The sequence below is a fragment of the Ixodes scapularis genome, unplaced genomic scaffold, assembly GCF_016920785.2.
Source record: "Ixodes scapularis isolate PalLabHiFi unplaced genomic scaffold, ASM1692078v2 PGA_scaffold1__304_contigs__length_218370807, whole genome shotgun sequence".
In the NCBI taxonomy this organism is placed as follows: Eukaryota; Metazoa; Arthropoda; class Arachnida; order Ixodida; family Ixodidae; genus Ixodes; species Ixodes scapularis.
This window is the reverse complement of record NW_024609846.1, coordinates 186,889,712-186,910,809: the sequence shown is the minus strand read 5'-3', so window position 1 is coordinate 186,910,809 and position 21,098 is coordinate 186,889,712. Positions and strand designations below refer to the sequence as shown.

The following is a 21,098-nucleotide window of genomic DNA, read 5'->3' as shown; positions in this document are numbered from 1 at the left end:
TCAGGGCTACCAGTCGGACGCCGAACGCCAGTGTCGTCTGCTAGTCGTAGCAATGGTTGATTACCTTTCCAGTACGGCTTTCGGAAATCCATTGGTTTTTACCAACGAGGACTTAGCCTTCGAGCAAGGGGAATGGAAATTCCTCGAATGTTATGCTGTTTTTTTGTCCAAGAATGACTATAAGACGCGCTCCAACGAACGAGGAAATCAAGCACTTCACATGTCGTCTGCACTCAACCGCCGTCACTACCAATGACCAGACAGCTACGGGCGCGACAATTGGTTGCGTTCGTCGCACATATCATCACTCCCTCTCCCATCCTCCAAAAGAGGCTGTGTTCCAAATCTTACCCAAATAGATCCGAGTTACTCCGGTGTGTCATGTCACGCGATATCACAGATAGAAAGACGCTGGACGCGGGTAGGTTTTCGAACGCAAAGGTACCAAGCCCTCTCCCTGGAGTAAGATCGAGTAAATTTTAAAACATGGCCAGACGCATTTCGGTTGGCGCAGGTTATTACGTTCGCTCGTATTACTTTCTGATTCATCATCCGGTGTTCTTATCGGCGAAAGTCATAATCTCGTTGACTGATGGGCGATAATAAGACGCTCGGAACTGGCCGTGCTCTGCGTTTCATAAGCTAATAGCGACTATGCGGAGAGCAAGTCGTCTGTCCCTTGCGCAGGGGTTGCGGTGACGTCAGAACAACGTCAAATTCTGATTGGCTTTGATTGGAAGGATGGTAAATAGACCTCAATGCAAAACGCCTTGAGGTCTACCCACTATTTATTTCGATCAGTCAATAAATGCTTGGCGTTCTGACATCATCGCAACCCCTGTACCAGAAGCAGACCAACCTGCGCTTCGGATTGGAAGCATGCGACAAATCAGTGGCGTCACAGGGCGGCTCCTAGCAGAATCATTTCGCATAGACCACGGCTGGACTGGCAAGGATATCATGTGTAGCAGCCGGCCTCAGTTTCTAATAAATTTGAACTTTTACCTGAGCGCAGCGCCATACCAACGTTCGGGGACACAGTTAGCACTAACTTTTTTTCTTTTTTTTTTTACGCGAGGCTTGTAAATTGAGAACACAGATACCTTCCATGCGCCGGTAAAAAGCGCCACAATCGTCTCAATCCCAGTACACGTCTACTCGATCCGCCAGCGAGTGAAGAGCAATCCCTTAATAAGAGGAACGAAAAGTACGTGTCATGTAGATTTTATGAATTACCGGCAATGGTGAGCGTTGACCCCGTAGAGTGAGTGATTTCAGAGCAGTCAAATCCACAAACGCTTTTTAGGATCACCTTCCAGGGAAGACAAACAAAGACACCATGGCGGTGTATGTTGCCGCTCACCCCTGCAGGACACACGAACAAACCCGAGCTTCGAGCAACTCCTGCCGGTCGAATGACGAAAAACATACCCAGAGCAACGCTAGACGTGGGTATAGGTTTTGAACGTCAAGGTGCTAACAGTTTTTACTCCGGAGCTATACGGAGAAAAAAAGCGGGGGGGGGGGGGGGGGGGGGGGTTAGGAGAAGACGCTGTGCGCGTATCAGAAGAGGACAAAGCGGGCAGTGCTTCTTTATGTGGTGTAACGTGGACACTGTCACTGCGCGCCCCCTTTAGAGGTGCTCCAAGTAGCCAATATATTTAGCTAAAGAATTATCTTAATTTTGTTTTATCGAGAATAGCATGAAAAGGTAACGGGGTACACAAAGCTTACACCAATGTGAAGACTCTCAGCTGACAGGGCTAAATATGTCCTCACCTTATCTAAAGTGAAGCCTTTTCAAAAATACCTAATTTTTCAACAAAATTGTGTGTTTAAAATTGTAAGAATGGCAGACAAGTGAAATATTCGGTTTACTCCATAAAAACTGCCTTCGCGATTCCATTTCTTAAAAGAAACAAAACAAACAATGTCTTTAAGAATGATTTCAGACAATGGTGATAAACACTTGCCTTAAAACGTGCATAATCTTTCAGTTATTTTAGACGAGCTTTTCCTTTGTCTTTCTTACCCGTTTTGAAGACCGCTCACAGTTTAGTTATTATGCCCAATTTCCACAAGTGTTGGTCCACGGGTTCCAGTGGACGAGTTCGAATCTCGCTCGAGGCAACAACCATTTGATGGAAGGGTGTTTCGGGCGGGATCACCATATAACTGAAAGTTTCGATTGCACGTCAAAAGATTAATCGATCAATCAATGATTCCATTTAAATAAATGTATGCTACAAATTAATGGCAACCGTCTGGGCTCATAGTCGTTTGACTAGTCTGGGCTCATCTTATTAAAATATTATTCGACTATTATTTAAAATATTTAAAAAAGAGCAAAATCAACAAATTGTCAGGTTAAGCAAGTGCTTATAGAATGCAGAAAACACCATATATACAATAAATTAACGCAAGCACATTCTATAGAGTGATGCATCTCTCCGGGTTATGAACATTAATCCTTCGTCTTTCAACGGGCGAGCCAGATGCTGTTCTTCAATCAAGCATAGAAACCCTCTAAATTAATATGTTTCTTACTTCTAGGAGTATAGTCAGCTCGGATCTAGGAAAAACCTTGCGAAGTCTATGCACTAAATTCCCTTTATGTGTTCCTAGCTGGTTCTTTGGGGTTGAATGTGAGTGTCATTTCATAACATACCTCAAGCGGAAGAACCTGCCTAGCGCGGTTAATCTTTCCGAAAGATAAATGACATCCTTAGTTCGACATTATCCCTAAAAGTTTGAGCTCTAATGCAATCAAGTGAAAGGCAAGGGGGGGGGGGGGGGGGGTAGACTGTTAAATTAAAAGTTTACTGGAAGCCATTCAGTGACATTTCAAAGATGGGCTAAACCCGAGCGCATGACGTTCATTCCACATTGCACGAGATAGTCGCTTTGACAGGCGATGAAAACCCCTCTGAATTTCGCAACATAGCACGTTCAAAACGGTTTCAATATATCGTCCTTGGTTTGGAACAGAATGGCGCAACAATCTCGCAAATTGAATGACAATTTTAAACACCAAACCTTCAAAGGCAGGCAAAAAAATTGTCCTCGTTCAAAATAAGTTGAGCCTTTCGGCCACTCGTCGATCACATACGGGCTGACACATAACGAAGCTACCGCGTTAATTATGTCAGGTGGATTTATTAGAACTGCTTGACACAAAATAAACAATTTTTATTCGGAAAGCGATATATATATATAGTGAGTATATTGCAAATGTCATTCGGCTATTCGTAACACATGCGTGTAGGTGTGTAGATGTGCACTACAGTGTTTGAAGCAGTACGATTATTATAGGGAGAAAAACGAGTTACATATGTAACGTCCCTGTTGGAACGTTATATGTGTAACTCCTTATATCTTATATGTAACGTCCCTTTGAAATCGTGCATACCATTCTCGGAGGTGAAGCAATCTTGTGCAGTTTTGTTCGGATTTTAGGGTGCTTCGCGCAGAGAACGGAAGTCATAAACTCGACGCTTCTCAGGTACTTTACAGGACAGTAGATGCCTACGCATGTTCATGGAATTCAAGTCGTCAACATAGCGCTGTTTTATATTTAAAGAAAAAGCTTGAAACTCTAGTCTAAAAATGACTTCGACTTCACTTTTCAAACACCGTGACTCAACAATAAAAAAGCGAACCGTTTTGTACTGTTTTTGCTTGCGCATACACTTGCTACTGAGCACAAGATTCTCGGGCTTCTTTATACCACTGAGAGACGCAATATCGGTATGTATTTTTTTTTTCATTATGCTCTTAGATGCCGCAAACCAGGAATGTGAAAGTGCAATGTTTTCGTAAAAATATTTTAAGAATCCTAAAATATCGCTGCGTATCCGCGACTTACCTAAAGATAGTTGTTGTTTTTGTCGCTGTGCTAGAAAAATATTATCCGCTATATCGTTTGCAAACTTCCGTCTAAAATCAAAAGAATTTCTCATACGCTGAAATACCAAACTTAGACTGCACAACTACATTTGATACGTAAATATAGTTGGAGAGAAAAAAAAAGACATAAAGTTAATTCAAAAACTAACATCGCACCTGGTATGATGCAGCGAGGAGCTATTTCAGTACATAGAGGAGCATTAAAAGCGTGGTGTTTAATCTCCATAATATTGTTTTCTGAGCAAGTAATGCGGTAGGCAGGTGAAGGCATAGTCATGACAACTTGAGAGACGCGAGGCGTGGCTTTTTATGTTCACGCATATTCATCTTTTGACGCTCTTATCAGTTAATTAGGCAAGCAATCTCATTAAATGCAAAGAGATAATAATTACGATTCTCGGGGCTCAACAAGCCCAGCAGTTCTTATGCTTTCGGTGACTATGGTATCTATTGGCCCTCCACTTGCAATGGGAGGTGCAAAACCAAGATGTATGTACAGGGTGGCTGAAAACAAAAGTACACAGATTTTTTCTCCGTAAAAATGAACCACGCATTGCCAAACGCTAATTTTCCGCCCATATGTTGCGTTAAAGATCAGGTCCAGATGCCAAAAATTTCATGACAGACCGTTATTTCAATAAGAAGTTAGAAGTGATTTTTTGAAAATTTCAATGAGAAAAGTGGGCCAGTTTTCGTCCGTTTTTTTGTAACTGGGGGCAATTGAGGTCAATGTGTTCGAGGGCTCTGGCGGCCGCCATTTCTTAATTGAAAAATACAAAAAAAATGTTTCATAATTTCTTAACAAGATGACGGTTCTTTCTGACACTTTGGCACCTATTCGAACCGCTTGCGCTACATTCGGGCGTAAAATGAGCGTTCAGCGATGCGTAATTTATTTACGCAGTAATGTAGACGTTGCAATTTGTCTTTTACATTATTTTTAGTATTGAGTGAACATGGTTATTGAGGGTTCTGGCATTTTTTATGCGCAATGCGCCAACCTGCCCTTCTCCGAACCAAGATTATATCTGCTTATAATAAAAAATAAATCAATTTGCTCTAGTATAACAAAGACCACCATGAAGAGCGACGATCAAGGAAAAGACGTTATTCAGAGATGCTATACGCCCTATCCACGTTTTGATCCCCCTTGCAAATTGCGTCGTATCTCCTATCATTGCCTCCTTTATTTATCCACAAACACCGAATTCTTATTACACATGAATGAAATCTTGGCGGCGCATTTATAAACATTCCCGAGGTGATTTCAGATTTAAGGGAGAATTTGGTCGTCAATCACATTGTTATGGATATTCACAATGCATTCAAAGTTTTTTTTTCTTTTTTTTTTCATATTGCTGCAGGTTTCAAATGTTTGCGCTCGAAAAACATATTTGCTTTTAGACAAAATTTTTTGGATGACTAGGCCGCAGTAATGAGAAACGTCGAAGCAGGTTGATATGGTGGTTGTATTTACTTGCTTATGATGTTGTGTGGGCTCATCACTGTTGCAGAGCGATATAAAAAACTTTTTCGACTAAGCCAAGCAAAGCCCCCACCCCCCCCCCCCCCCCTCAAGAAAAAAAAAGTATTTGCATCATATACTTTACGGGCTGAAACTAATTAAATATTTTATACTTTTTTACTTTTTCGGACTGCCACGCAAATTTTTGAAATTCTTTTAGGCCCAATTCACCACTATACGCAACACGCACAAAGGGAAAATTTTTTTCTCTCAAAAGGAAAGCATTTCAAGTGGGTATTACTCAGATATATTTATATATTCAGAGATATAGTATCTCCTTTTTATTTATTTTCAACGACTGAGTAGGAACCAGCTCCAAATTATTTTGCTGAAACCATCTACGCATTTTTTCTTCGAAAATGCTTCTCGGGAGGCAAACGCTGAGCTTGCATCGCAGAACATATTACTATATTTTTATTATTGTCGAACCTAGAATAAGAACAACCTATTTTAAGACGTGAATTGATCGGTATATAAAATACCTCAATAACAATTGTTCACGAAAAAATAAATGTGACTATGCATACATGGTAATATACTAATCTAGACATGCAGTATTGATGGGTTTGTATTTATAACATCGAAATATAAAAGCGGGGATGTACTGTAATTATATACCTCATTTTTTAATACAGTACTTGTAAACCATAAATGGGCCACGCAAAAATATTGGATTATAATGTTTCGCGCTTTACTCACGCTTACAACCACTAGAGCAACCAAAGTGGCTTTAGTGGTTGTAAGTACTAGTAGGCAACGCCTGTGACCAAAAATCTAGTTCTCGCGGTGAAATTTCAAGAATACTTTTTTTTTTGTTTTTCGTTCTCTCCCTTGCGAAACATGATGTCACATGGCCTACAGTGCTCACACAGTCACGGAAATTATCTCATAGTGACGATATTCAAATGCGGCTAATAGACGGGACAGGAACACTGTGCGAGCACTCCATTTGGGCTTGTGACAATCAACGTCTCGATACGCATTCCGATATTGCTGGATCGTGTTCAATCCCTGCTATGTCAGGAACCTCTGGAACTCGACACGTGCCTTCTGCTTTTCCATCCTCAGCGCGTGGCTCTGCTGAACATTGGTTTCATATAATAGGCTCCTGATCACGTGGCAGATTCTTATGGCTACAAATTAAGAGTGCGAACGTTGTTTGTCTTTCGGTAGATTTTTCTGGGAATTGTATTGCGTGTAGATTACTTTCAAAACGTGTTTTTTTATGTGTGAAAGTTTAGGAATATTTTTAAGCGATATTTACTGAAAATACAAATTGTATTACATCTCCCATTTAAAACTGAAACAGTTCTGCGGAGCGGCTAGCCGTTATTACGGGCATTTTACTCTTAAAAACACGGGTATTTAACCTATGTTGGTTACTCCACGAAATAGTCTACAAGAAGTCTGAAGCTTTAGAATTTTCCCTTAGCTGAATGAAGACTGCGGCATAAGCCTCAATTTTTTACAGCGTACACATAAACAATTCAATTCAAGTTATTTCACACTAAGCGCAGAGAGAAGGCGGGGGGAGGCGACAAGGCAAAACGCTGAAATAATGCAGCTCAATAGGTCATTACCTTCTTCACTTGTCCGCTTGGTAGGCAGAAAACGTAACAAACAAGATGTTTAAACAGGAATTAACAAATATAGGCAAAAATAATGCAGAGTCAGAGGGAAAAACATTTGCACAATGCCATTCTGTTAGCCAATTCTATGGGAACTCCTTGCTCGCCTAAATCGTTTAATAAAGTGGGTAGTGCGTGTTGAAGCATCTGTAGGCCGTAGCTTGTTCAAGGACATACCACTCTCCAAAACCCAGCGCTTCGCACCCCGTATGCAATATTTTAATTAAAGTAAATTTTGCTGATTTTTGCAGCTCATAATTTGTAATGTCAAGACATTCCGCATACGTTGTAGCCACTTTATAATAAAAGTTATTTTTCCAATTTTTATTATTGTAATTATATGTCAGAATGGTTCAGTGTGCGAGTAACGTGGCGTATTTTCTGCGCCGCTAATGGCCTTTCTTGCCAGAAAAGCAATTTATTTATGCTTATACAAGTTGTAGCTCTCCAGACTATGTGACTATAAGATAAATAAATATTAAAGAATGATTTAAAATTCAGAGTTTTACATTGGGTGGTTAATTTATACCGCTGTTTGAAAAGAACACCTATGATTATCGTATTGATAAAGTATGGTTTTCAATATTCGCGTCCCATAATAATGCTCGTAGCACACCACACCTAGTATTTTCAGAGTAATTACTAATTCAATTTCACAAGTGCTTAATATTAATCTAGCAGAGGCATTGCCAATAATTATGATATTAGAAAAACAAGTATATTTTCACATTGGAAACAATATTTGCCTTTGAAAACGTAATGAAACAAACAAACAACTCAGACAGCTACCTTCTATTCTACTACAGTAAAGTTTCATAAGCCTTGGCCACAAATTTACATCAAACAACCGATATAAGATTTTTGGGGCTAAAAGTCTGCTTTAATTATATTCTGTTTGAAGATAGAGAGCTTCACGATTGTATACAAGAAGGTATAGCTTAAAAGAGGCAGCGATTCAGTTAATAGCTGAACTCTTGGAGCAAGGAAAACCTGTATCACAATGGTGCTATCAGATACCATCAACATATTGTTAGGCAAAGTGCGGTGTGTCTGAACTGTGGGAGTAACGTTACGTTAACGCATTTTAGGAGAATTTATGGAACATGTTAAAGTAATTTTTTTAACATATACAAAGTCAGACATTAAACTAACAAATGCTCCAAATATATAATTGAAGAGCAAGAAACCCTGCCTCTTTAAGGGATTCTTAATTTGAATAAGCAAACCTCTGTAAGTCTGATGGTATTGTTTTTCTTAAATCACGCCTCTAAATTACCTTTTCCTATAATCAATAAAAGTGCTCGTAAAACGCGGGCAGGTCATGTTGATAAAGAGCAAATAATTTTTGTTTTTAGGATAGCCCGGATCATGTGAAGTTTTATTTAACGCACACATCAATTCATACACTGAGATCACATCTAGATAGGTAGGTTGAGCGTAATGCAATCTTATTTTGAACAGAATGTAAAAAGTAGCATTCTGTTTAGGCACGTTACTACATTTAGGAAAAAAATATTAGTCTTCTATCTTAAGCAAACATATGCAGATATACAATTCTGGCGCAATTTATTGTTTAAAAAGTTACGCACAAATACGCGATTGCGTAAAATAGGACTCCAATAAAACTTCACGAAAACAAGCGCGCACACAGAAGCAAGAATGAGGACATACAAAAACGTACCCCTACAAACTCCCGTATTCAGATTTTTTTCTTTTTTACAAAATTGGGGCTGACACACGCGTGCAAACATGACCAATCTGACTTTTTTTAAGCATAAATGTTTTCGGTTGGTAGGCAACAATTCCACAGATAATGATAGGAAGTAGAGATAACGTTGGAGTTCGCGACAATCTCACTACAAAACGTTAACATTCGAGTGGCTTATCAAAGGCTGAACGAAATCCGCGTCTTTCCTCTTTGTGCATTTCAATATGCAAGATTTTAACCAGGACAGGGGCCAAATCCTGCCGTACCAGGAATGCGCTCCGAGGCGCGAAGATAGAAGAGCACACACCGAGCTTGTGATAGCAAAAAGGCTGCAGATGCGGTGAAGGCCGAAGAAAAGGGCCGCAGGTCGTTTGAACTGTTCCTAGTTTCCTATCCAACAATTGTATAGGTGCTCCTTTATTTGCCCCCCAGCTCAGCGTGTGGTATTCATCGATGCACATAAAAATACAGCTGTGGGTCCGCTAGAAATCCAATCTGTGCTTCCCAGTTCACCCATAGTTTTCTCTTACTCCAAGATTGCAGGGTTTTCACTTTTCTTCTAGACTTGTTTTTCCTAACACTTATTGCTGTGAGTATTTTTTGGCATAAGGAAACGGTCGGGCAGTTTCGAGTGCAAGAAACAAGATTCGCTGCATCGATGCTCTTTTCGCGGCGGAGGAGGAACGCGGATTTTCGTCGGTGCGAAATTGAGAAAACTGCGAACGGTGAGGATTAAACATTTTATTTGTTTACACCAGCCCGTCTGGAGTTCAGACATCATCCGTTAAAAAGGATGTATAAAATACTGAAGTGAGAAATAAAAGATGTTTATATTCAGTTTATGACAGGTTACTCTGGACCGCGGCAAGAGAACTTTTATATTTAATTTGTAGACATAAATGTTTTTAGAGGAGCTGAGTATTTACGATGATTCAGCTTCCAATGGCACACATATTTTATTAAGGAGGCAACTGCATCATGATGGCTCAACAAAAAAAATTAGTCACGTTAAAAAATTAAAGTAAACTTCAAATATTTGTGTCGCAAAAGTAAGAATTCTCGTGACCGAAAAGGAGTTACCGTTTGATGTATGTCCGATCTTTAAAAGACTGCACTTTATTTTACAATGATACTATAAGGTTTCTTAAAAAAAAGGCAAAATCTAAAAATATTTGTGCTGCTCCTTTAATTACAAAGTGGCGGTAACAATTTCTTTTCGAAAGATGAGCTTACTGCGCTCTCAGACTGAATCCAAACTTTTACGTGCCCAGAATCTGACTCCGATTACCAGTATAAACACTACATCTTTTTGTTTCTCTTTTTTTATTTGCGAGGCGTTTTTTTGTAGGTGACAGAAGTAGGATATCTTTAAAATTCGAAGTAAAGTAGGCATGTAGTGGGTCATTTTTAGGCAGAGTTCACGTTAAAATAATAACAAAATACATAGAGCTATACCTGTAGTTAGCTTTGAAAAAGCGTCGCCAAAAGGTGAGTATAACAAATAAAATATTTGTCTAAAACGGTTCCAAACTGTATCTGGCCTTTTAGCAAGCATCACAAAAAAACAGAATGAGCTGCATAAAAATGGCTTAGAGGTCATGAAAGCAGCCACCAAATTTAACCCAAGTGCAATACCGACTAAACAGGGCAATATCAAAAAAGCAACCATATTTAGGCCTTTTCTCATGTTTCTTGGTCTCTCTAGTTTGCAAATCGATCAATTATGAGATGAAGTAAAGTGTTGTCCACTTACGCGTTTTCTCAGAAAATTTTCTGCACAATCAGAGCAGAAATAAAATATTACATATGTACTCTTCAGAAATTATGCATGGCCTGGTCGCAGGGTTAGACTTAAAAACTGGATTTGATAGTTTCCTTGAGCGTGTGAACTATCTCGTCGGAGTTTCTTTCCATGCATGCTGTGACCAGCCGTCTGAAGATTGATCGCTAATGCGCCCTTCTGAATTCGTAAGAAAATTTTTATTCGCACAGGACTACACGGCAATTATTTATCACTGTTTTTGCGGCCCTTTTAAGTTCATATCTCGTTCAAGTGCGCGCCGGAACTAGAAATTCACAATCACTCAATGAGGAGCAAAAAGCGTAATTGATGACTTTGAAGTATGAATTTCGAAATGCTCCCGTTAGACAGCACAACACTGCTTATAATTTAGTAACTGAAAAGTTTCAGCACATAATTACCATGATCACCATAAAAATACCAAAACTAATACCTTGGTTTGCTAAGATGGGTATATAATAAGATACTAAAGAATATATCAGCTAGCATCTGTCCCACACTGTCAGCCGTTTTTTCACAAATGTTATCGTTAGGTTGCATCCCACATGACTGGCGAATCGCAAAAGTAATTCCCATCTTCAAGTCTGGTGAACGCTCATCGCCATTAAACTATCGTCCCATCTCGTTAACCAGTACCATTTGTAAACTTCTTGAACATATAATACACACACAAGTAATTAACTACCTGGAAGATCATAACATCATACATAAATATCAGCATGGTTTTCGCCGAGGATACTCATGTGACACGCAGCTCGCCGGCCTCATTCATGACATACATTCAGCTCTTGACGGTGGATCCCAGGTTGATGCTGTCTTCCTCGACTTTTCTAAAGCTTTTGACCGTGTCCCTCATCACCGGCTTCTAACCAAACTGTCCAGGCTTAAGATTCACCCTAACATTTTGGCATGGGTAAAAGATTTCCTTTCGTCTAGAAAACAGTTCACGTCCGCTAACAATTGTAACTCTTCCTTCAAACCAGTAACCTCGGGAGTCCCACAGGGTAGCGTACTAGGTCCACTACTGTTTCTAGTCTACATTAATGACTTGCCATCCTGTGTCTCATCCCGAATTAGAATTTTTGCTGACGATTGTGTAATTTACCGAATAATTTCCTCTGTCAATGACCAGAAAGCTTTGCAAACTGATCTAAATGCTATTAATGCATGGTGCTCTTCCTGGCTAATGACCCTAAATTGCTCTAAAACAAAGTTTATGTCTTTTACTAATCACGTACCCCGGATTCCTACCTCCTATGTGTTAAATAATAACACTGTTGACCTCGTCTCCACTTATAAATATCTTGGGATTCATTTGCAACCTGATCTGTCATGGCACTACCATATAAAGCTCACCCTGGCGGCTGCTAACCGCTCTTTCGGATTTCTCAAGCGTAACCTTAAACAGGCTCCTCCTAACATACGCAAACTTGCCTTTTCCACACTAATACGTCCAAAATTAGAATATGCATCAGCCTTTTGGGATCCCGAACATGCTTACATTATAAACGACATTGAATCACTGCAAAATCGTGCCGCTCGCTTCATATTTTCAGATTATTCACGTCATTCCAGCGTCACAGCACTAAAACGCCGAGCAGAGCTACCCGAACTACTCCATCGTCGCAAACTTTCACGCCTATCTCTTTTCCATAAACTTTACCACCACGCGTCACTTCACGGTGATTTCTTCGAGCCACCTGCCGTTATTTTTCCACGCCGCGATCACCCCTACAAAGTTAAACGCATAACCTGTAAGTCATCTGCCTTTTCCCGGTCATTCATTCCACGTACCACAATCGATTGGAATAATCTACCATCGCACATTGCCTCAGAAAAAGATACCACTAAGTTTCAAGAACAAATTCAAAATACTGATGCCATCTAACTTTTGCTGTTTTACATTGTTGTTTCATTTTTTCCGGAACGTGCAGAGCACATGTGTACTATTTTGTTTTTACCTTGACTCAGCTTTATTGCAGTGTGATGAGTGAGTGTATGTTTTTTTATTCGTTTTTGAGTGTATCCTTTATTTTCTTTTTATTATTAAGTGTATTGATTGTTTTCTAGTATTCTCATATGTTGTTCAATGTGCACTAGTTCCTATTGGAACGATTTATGTACCCCCCCTATGTAATACCCTCTCACGAGGGCCTTTAGGGGTAATATGAATAAATAAATAAATATATATATATATACATAATCCGATCAATATATACTTGGGCAGGATCGCCATCGAGATTCTGCTTTGAGCATGTTTTCCTGCATTTTTTATCTTTGTCCACATCATAATTTACCCGAATCTCATGCTTTATTTTTGGGAAGTGCATATCAGGCCACCTTTCCTTTGGGTCTTGTATTACTAAATAGTTTTCAAAATTTTGTTTGCGCGTACATCTGTATTTAAAAAATAAAGGTATTTATTCGGAAGCATGGCACCTGCACATCTATATGTAAAAAGAATGGACCTTTCCAGCGTGTCTTCTTCATTATATGATAGATCACGAAATTAGTACGTCATTTGGGTATGCATTTATATAGCGCGAAATAAAATTGACGCGGTTTAATTGGCGTACCCCGAAGAGGAGTTCTTCCCTACTGAAAAAACGCCATTTGAAATTCAAACGGGTGGCAAACTTGTCGATCGGTTTGGATCAAGCGTGATTATGGGATACGGGTACCCTTTTGAAACGGTACCCGTTTGATACGAATGCCCGTTTGATAGAGGTGCACGTTCGCCCTGGCACGTGACCACATGTTTGAACATGCCATTCGGATAGGCAAATTATTCGCTTGCCCTAAATGGGTATCGTCTGGAAGGTTGATTATTTTAAACTTATTTAAGACGTCCCGAAACTCACAAACTTTTTTATAACATGGAAGAAACACGTAGAACAAATGTGCTCGCGTAGGTGCTTGCAAATGGACAGGAAAACAGACACATAAGATTGTTTTCAATTCTCCTCGAAGTTTATTACAACCTCTTCTGCAGACAAGTACAAACGTGCAAGCGATCTGTGAAATGTGAGAGGCACTCTAAGCTTTTATGCAACTAAGAAGATTTCAAAGCAAACAAGGGCCAAGGTAATCCTAGACTATAAAGGTAGACCTTCGGGGAAATTATTCTCCCGGCTGCCGCGAGAATAGACGCTGCATAATTCTGAAGATAATCTAGAAGAGTACGCGTAGAAGAACTGTCAATCATTGCAAACAAGTCGATTGCAGTGCTCTTACCATATAATAGCGAACTTGAAGGATGTAATCCGTGATATATGTCGACACGGTCAAAGCAGACCAACCACACAAATAAAAAAACGACAGGGAACGGCTCCTTGGAAGTTTCAACACGATGTGGCGCACAAGCTGTTATTTGCCGAACCCAACCAAACCGCTATAATTCCTGACTTCTTCGAAGAATCACTTTTTGCCGATATACGTGTAGGACGTTTCGAACACCGATAGGTTTGGTGCATATCGAATACGTTGTCGAGAGACAACCTAATAAGACCGCAGGGTTAGGCGACAGATCACATCAGGTAGGACGAGCGAAGTTCGAATTGCAACTGAAAACAGGCAGACAATGAAAAAAGCGGCGGTCAGGCGCGCCCTTCTGGATCTCAATGCTTATCAGCGTGTAGCTCGCGCGTTGCTGCAGGTCACGTGACAGGGGTGACAAGAGAGGAGGGAGGGGGCGAGGTCAAGGCGCCGGGACCACCGGGACAGCCTCGTACCCTTTCCCAGGCATTCCAGTAAGACATCTTTGTAGCCTCGGAAAGCATGCGCGCGCTTTTCAGAACGCTCGAACGCTGGAAATGGCACCGGCCAGAAGCTCGGTTTGCGCACGAGTGAAGAAAATACCCAGCGCGAGCTCGCAGTTTGACTGCTGCAACGGCGGGCGTGCTTTCGCAATGCTCGATGTTCTTGCAGCCGCGTGTTCGCGTGCTACCTTCGCTTCGTCTTGAATTGAAGTGAAACGGAGTCTAGAAGTACATTCTTTCACGCAGTCGCATCTTCTGCGGGAGAAATTCAAGCTGAATAAGTAAACTGAGGCAACAAAGATCGACAAAGTTTTAAAGTTCTGTCAAAAATATCGGCTCACCAACGTCGCGCGTTTACGAAAAAAAAAAAGTGTTAGTTTTAGTTGCAGTCTAAGCGAACATCAGCGCAGTTAATATAGATATAATTACTTACGCCGACGATCTGAAATCGATAAACCGGCGCTCCCAGCGTTCCAGACAGATTGGTTGCCACGGCTGAAACAGGCGTGCCCATGCCGCCGATCTGTACGTTCAATAACAAACGGGCTCCGGAGAGCCGTTTGATAAAACCGGTACAGTTTGCCGGTCACCGGTCTGTGCAACATGCATGGTCACCGGTTTGAGCAAACGTGCGACAACTTCGCCCGAGCGAGTCGCCCATTTGCCCAGACGAGCGACCCGTTTGCCAAAGGAGTGACCAGTTTGTCCAAATAGGTGAACATTATGGCTCATAACCCCTTTGAGCCACACGGGCGACCCCTTTGACAAACTGGTGACCGGTATGGCTAAACTGTTACCGGTTTTGACCCACTTACTTTCATATAGGCGCCTAATGTTTTTTTAGGGGAGTTCTTTATTTTCTAATTTCGCGAATTCTAAAACTCATCCAATCAAGTCTTTCCTATCGTTTTTTTTATTTGAACGATATTTATGTATTCTTGATACTGAGGTTGCGAAAGCTTTTGTTTGCAGTCATGATTCGCCACTTGTGGCAAGTAGAAAAGCTTAAGTCAATTCAGAAGATTCCAGCAATCAAACCGAATATTAATTTTCTTTCTTCCTTTTTAAATTTTTCGAGGTTTGCCTCTGCCAATTTCGTGAATAATCGAAGAGGTCAATTAAGACGTGCCCCTCTGCGCAAAACAATGGGAGTACAAAAATGCTAGGTGTCTGTCCGCACGCCAAAGAAATTGCGCGGCTAAAAGACGAGAAGTTCAGCCTGGAAAGACATTCTTTTTCATTGAATGATACACAATGACACTCCGGCCGAGGTTCTTCTCTCCCTCGTCGTAGCGCATATGTTACTTGTTAGTTGACAATAACAATGTACCCCTTGAACTATCTTCAACTCCGCTCTCTAAAAAGTGAAGTCCTGGTCAGTAAAAAAAAAATAAAACAAAAACACAAAAAAACGACGGGTTTCTGAAAGCCGCAAAAAAGACAATGGAGCCATTTATGCAACTATAGTCACTGAAAACTTAAGAAACTCAAGGAGGGACTTGGTTTGGTAGCGCTTTTTTATAAGCTAAAGAGCTTACTGAATTCTGAGCGATCATAAAAGGCACAAAACTCGCTATCCCAAGCGTTTTTTTTTTTTTAACTGCCAGTTACTCAGCAGTCGACGACGGAACTTGCCACTGTACTCTCTGCACAAGGAGAAAACACTTTTTTTCCCGCTGAGATTGGAGGAAACGATGTTTGGACACAGGAGAAAGCCTTTCTGTCGACCCAACAATTTTCTCCAATTGAAGCTTGGTGCCATGAATTACAATGCGGAGCGCACGTTCGTCTGCTTTTTTTTTTTGCAGGGTTTGTGGTGACGTCAGTGTGTCGACGAGCTCTAAATTCCCTCGGATTGAAAGACAGTGGGTAGACCTCAAGGCACCTTGCTTTGAGGTCTACCCACTATCCTTCAATCACAGCCAATCTGAGCTTGGTGTTCTGACGTCACCACAACCCCTGCAAAAGAAGCAGATGAACTTTCTCTTCGCTTAAGCCTGAGCAAGGGGGAGGGAAACTTGCTTGCCATATTACCTTCCAAATCGTAATTGTGACCAGATTAGGCCATTGATGGCGACGGTTTGGAACGTTTGAGATTGCCTTGCCTCGGAAGGCCCAAAATTAGGGAAGCGTATTTCGACATTTTGTGCGGGAACATATTTTCATTATTTGTTCGCGGGACAATTAGATGCAGTCGTCGTGAGCCAATTATCCGCCGTTGTTCTCGAAATTTTAGAGCGAAAATCATGTTTCTGGCGCGCTCTCCTCTTGTACTACGTCTTTTTTTAACCAATTTTGTGGTACCGAGTATCGCGGCAGCAAAAAACTAAAACAAAGAACAGTGACAATACCTTTAGGAAGTCAGGCCGTTTAGCACACCAGTTTTGATAATGTCTCATTAGATTTCATTCGAATGCATGCATGACATCAACGGCAAAAATCTGCCATCTGACAGGGCCACGTGATTATCTGATTGTAACAATCGCTAACAACACATTTGACGAATTATATCATCGACATATCTCCTGGCCACGGTGTGCTCCTGGGTCATTACGTTGCAAGATAACGGACAAACCAAATTTCTTTTAGATTAAGTGTGCAAATACGGTTGGTTCTAGTGAGTAATGTCACTAAATAAAGATTCTACGCGAATTTTACTAACAGGTGGGAAACTTATATTACTATTTTGAGTTAGCATGTTTTAACTGGAAGAATTCGTGGGAAAATGCAGAAACATTGATTAAAAAAATGTTTTGTGATCCCTGTGCCGGCTTGCCTCAGCTGAGACTTGAGGAAAAAAAGCACTGCCAAGGCCAGCGGACGGGCTGAGCGGGACTCAAAACGCGTCTCAGGACGCTGGCGCACCCCACCCTTTGCATTGCTTTCTTCACCCCGTCTCGGCTGAGACGCTGTTCTAGCAAGCTGGCCCTGGTGATGCGGCTGAAGTTCGTGCACTCCTACCACTAATAAAATACGTCTGTAAAAATTAAAAGAAGAACACTGGGCGCTTCAAATGTTGACATTCTTTATAAGTTTTGCCCCATGCTAAATTTTGCCAGAGAAATAGCAGGACGACACGAGCGAAGAGAAGCACTTCGCGCAAGGTGGCAGCACCCCGTAGTTTGTTACCTGTAGTGTGACAAATTACAAAACATATCAGTCTAACAAATACTAGAATATCCGAAGAAAAGACCACTAGACAAGTTGTGAAACAAAGCTTTCTTTCATTTTTTTTATCTCTATGTATAACTGAAAAGCGTTCAGATATTTTTTGCATCGCGTTTGACGATGGGTCAAGATAAGTGGGTTTCATTTAGGATTCCGTGTTTTCGGCGTTCGCTTGTCGTGAAATTTGGAGGGTGTTATTTCGGTGTTTATTTTTCGGTGAAATTTCGGGGTTTATCGAAGCTGGTTTTCGCTAGACTTTCGATTATTTAAAATTAGTAGTTTATTTTACTGTGTTCTTATATTTAAAATGAAAATAGAAAAATAAAATCCGGGTACCATGACCCGTTGTCTTGACGTGATAGCAGGCAAACCCCTTTTGCTAATAGTTATAGATTTCAAAGAAAACTTAAGTGGCATGACCTCAGGACCTGTGACCCGGTGCTCTATGAAGTGTGTTTACAAAACCTCGTCTTTTTGTTTTTGTTTTTTAATCTTCTGACCTCAAAATTCGGAGCGTTTTGCGTATATATGAACTGACAAAAAAGTGGCCGGCGAAAGTTTTTTTCCAGTTTTTGTTTCAGATTTGTCCCAAAACACGGACATCTATAGTTATATCTCAGCGCATTCTATTTAAACAATATCTCCTCTAAGCACCATATAAGCATCCGACGTTTCGCTAAAAGTAGTGTTCGGGAAAGTACCTAAAAAGCACTTGAGTTAAAGTACTAAGTTCATGAAGTAATGTAGTAAGTAAACCGGCACGATGTAGTTTAGGTAAAGTACTATATATGCAATGTGTTTTCAAACCAGACTACAAGAACTTTTAGTACAATCTGTGTTTAGTTCTCTTCCTATTTTTTTCCCTCTAACTGAATACTTAAAACGGAAAGCTCGTTACCGGTATTATTTTATGATGCCCGTTCATTTTCCTGTGCATTGTTTTTAAACGGGTATGCATTCCTTCATCGGTTAATCGTTGGTGAATCAGTCATTTTTGGAAATGGCGAATATTAGATAACATCAAGTAGCCACAGTGTAGATATTTTGCTCTAGTTGACGAACAGTTGGACTCAATAAACTTGTGAGGCACTTACCTGTTCACAAAGCATCATTCTGTGATTCAAAAACAATACAAAAGTTTGGGAATTTACTTTGAAGCCGGTAGTTGTGCTTTCTTAAACAAAAGCACCGTAAACATACTAAAATTGAAGTACAAAAAGTACAAGTTTTCTTTTTCTAAGCGCACTTAAAATATTACTTTAAGTGCAACGTACTTCACGTATTTCCAAACATTGGCTAAAAGTCTGAATAAGTTTATCGCAGTCAGCGACTGGAAGGCGTTTTAAGATATTAGAGGGTTTGCACTTAAGCTATATACTTCTCACGAGACTGCACCCCCCCCCCCCCCCCCCCCTAAGGGCTGGATACAAAATCACATCGGCAAAGTCACAACCACACCCAAATTAATATTACTCGCCCAAATTCTTCTTATTACCGTGTTCGACACCGTTGATTACCACCTGATAAAAGCTTCTGCATTTTTACTCAGCAGAAAGGAAGGGGTGGAGGGCACTGCCACGTATTTCCTACCTAACCGAACACCTGCAGAGGAGCATACCTTTTCTCAACCCGAGTTATAAAGCAGAAGCATAAAGAGGTGCCCTCATCTCACTCTGTTCCGGCACTAACGAACTGCGACTTGAGTCAATGAAAACATCCTGCCAATTGTACTCCCCTTTGAAGGGCTCCTAGGCTCGTGTTCCTGATTGCGTTTCTCTTCCTTTTTTTTCCTACTCTTCGCCTCTTCCCTTTCTTCCCCTCCCCTGGCGACTGCACCCTGGGGGCCCTCGGCGTGACGCCGCAGCCGTGCCGGGTATCCGTAACGAGAAAGAGTATGCCTGCTGTCCGGAGCCGTACATCGACATCACGTACACGATACACATCCGGAGGCGGACTCTGTACTACGGCTTCAATCTCATCATCCCCTGCGTGCTCATCTCCTCCATGACCCTCCTCGGGTTCACCCTGCCTCCCGACACTGGAGAGAGGCTCACCCTGGGTAAGTTCCCACTTTTCCTTGCTCCCCTATTTTTGGTGGGAGCGGAAATCTGTCGTTGTCGACTGGTTTAACGGTTCACTGACGGTTAAGCTCCCCAGATTCTCGTAAAGGCAACCGTGCTTATAATCATAAACAACAAAATATACGAAAGGTAAAATATAAATGGGTACTGGATCAATGCCTCTTTGACAAAAACGCAAAAATAAAATCATTGTAAGAAAAAAAAATTCAGTTAATTAGTGTAAAAAGGTGGTAAAAAAGCCTCGGATATCTGGTTCTTCCAGCCTACGTTTCTTTAGATACCTTAGAGAAACAGCAGCGGCCGATCTGCACCCTCCAGGGAACATCACAAGACGTCGCAGTGGCAACAGAGTTATTAAATGCAGTAACCGTGGGCTGCGAAGTCATGAAATGACGTCACGTCACGCTACAAGAGTGCGTTACGTCAGGTTACCTAGCGTAACTTCACGTGACGCCACCACTTCACACAGTGATGTTAGGTTGCCATACTGCACAGATTTGCGTATAGTACATCGGCAATACATCCTACATACCGGAACCTTATCTGGTAGATCAAAGGAGCGCTATCAATTTTAAGGCTTCCGTTTCCTCGGCCGAAGCTCTCTTTTATACGAAATTGCTTATGTGAAGTCGACCTTGATGTGTGTGTATGGACTGGCACTTACATATGATCAACTAACAATACTGACCACATTTCATCAGAAAGATCGATTCTTTCCAGAACGGCCTTCGGCCTGGGCCTTTTTTCACAATCTCCCAGTGTAAGATATGAAATTGTAAATTAGGCTCATACTGCTCATAGAAAATTTCACATTTGTCTGCCAAGCAATATGCCTTGGAGGTATATGTTTTTCGACCAAATTGAACTGCTCTTCGAATGTCTTTTACTGCTTCTTAAAACAAAGTTCAGCCAGCGATTGGGGGAACTTAAATTGAAAACGTATGAGTCCTACGTGCCTAATAAAATCGCATGTGCTTAGAGAAACCAGCGACCAAATGAAGCTACAGAACTGCAGTACTTTCCGACCACACTTTTATTATTTTTTTGCCTCAAGAAACGTTTGTGATTTTAACGAGTTTTAAATGAAAACAATATTCGACATAAAAACAAAAAAAGAGCAAATGTTCCTTTCTTAGTAAGGACAAAATGAAACCGCAAAACTTCGGGCTGTGAAAAAAAGAAAAAAAAAAACAAAAAAAAACGAGGAGGTAATTTTAAAGAAAAAGAAAGAGAAGCCGCATTTGTGCTCACATCAAAATCACGCGCGCTCAAAAAGCTTCCTTGCTCCAGAAAGCCTTTCCCCAATCTACGACCAAAGCTGAACCTTTTAAAGCATCGATAGGCAAAGAGCGCGGCAAATATACATAGCTTAAAACAACACAGTTACGCGTGCATACAAAGCAAGTCAGGATCCGCTGAAACCAAGTGCTCCAGCCCACTCCCCGTCAGCGCCCCTTTAGGTCACAATGTGCAGCATAAAAGTAAAGACGGGCGCGTAGCTTTCATATCTTCAATACGAACGC

General features: G+C 41.0%; 1 protein-coding gene across 1 annotated transcript in view; it reads left to right on the top strand.

Moving 5' to 3' along the window:
• The window catches only part of LOC115314061 (neuronal acetylcholine receptor subunit alpha-7), a 97,183-nt gene that overhangs the window by 57,258 nt on the left and 18,827 nt on the right, over positions 1 to 21,098 (top strand). The window contains exon 6 of the mRNA XM_042290423.1: positions 19,359 to 19,553. Within this exon, the coding sequence (XP_042146357.1) occupies positions 19,359 to 19,553 (195 nt within the window). The remainder of the gene's footprint in view (positions 1 to 19,358; positions 19,554 to 21,098) is intronic.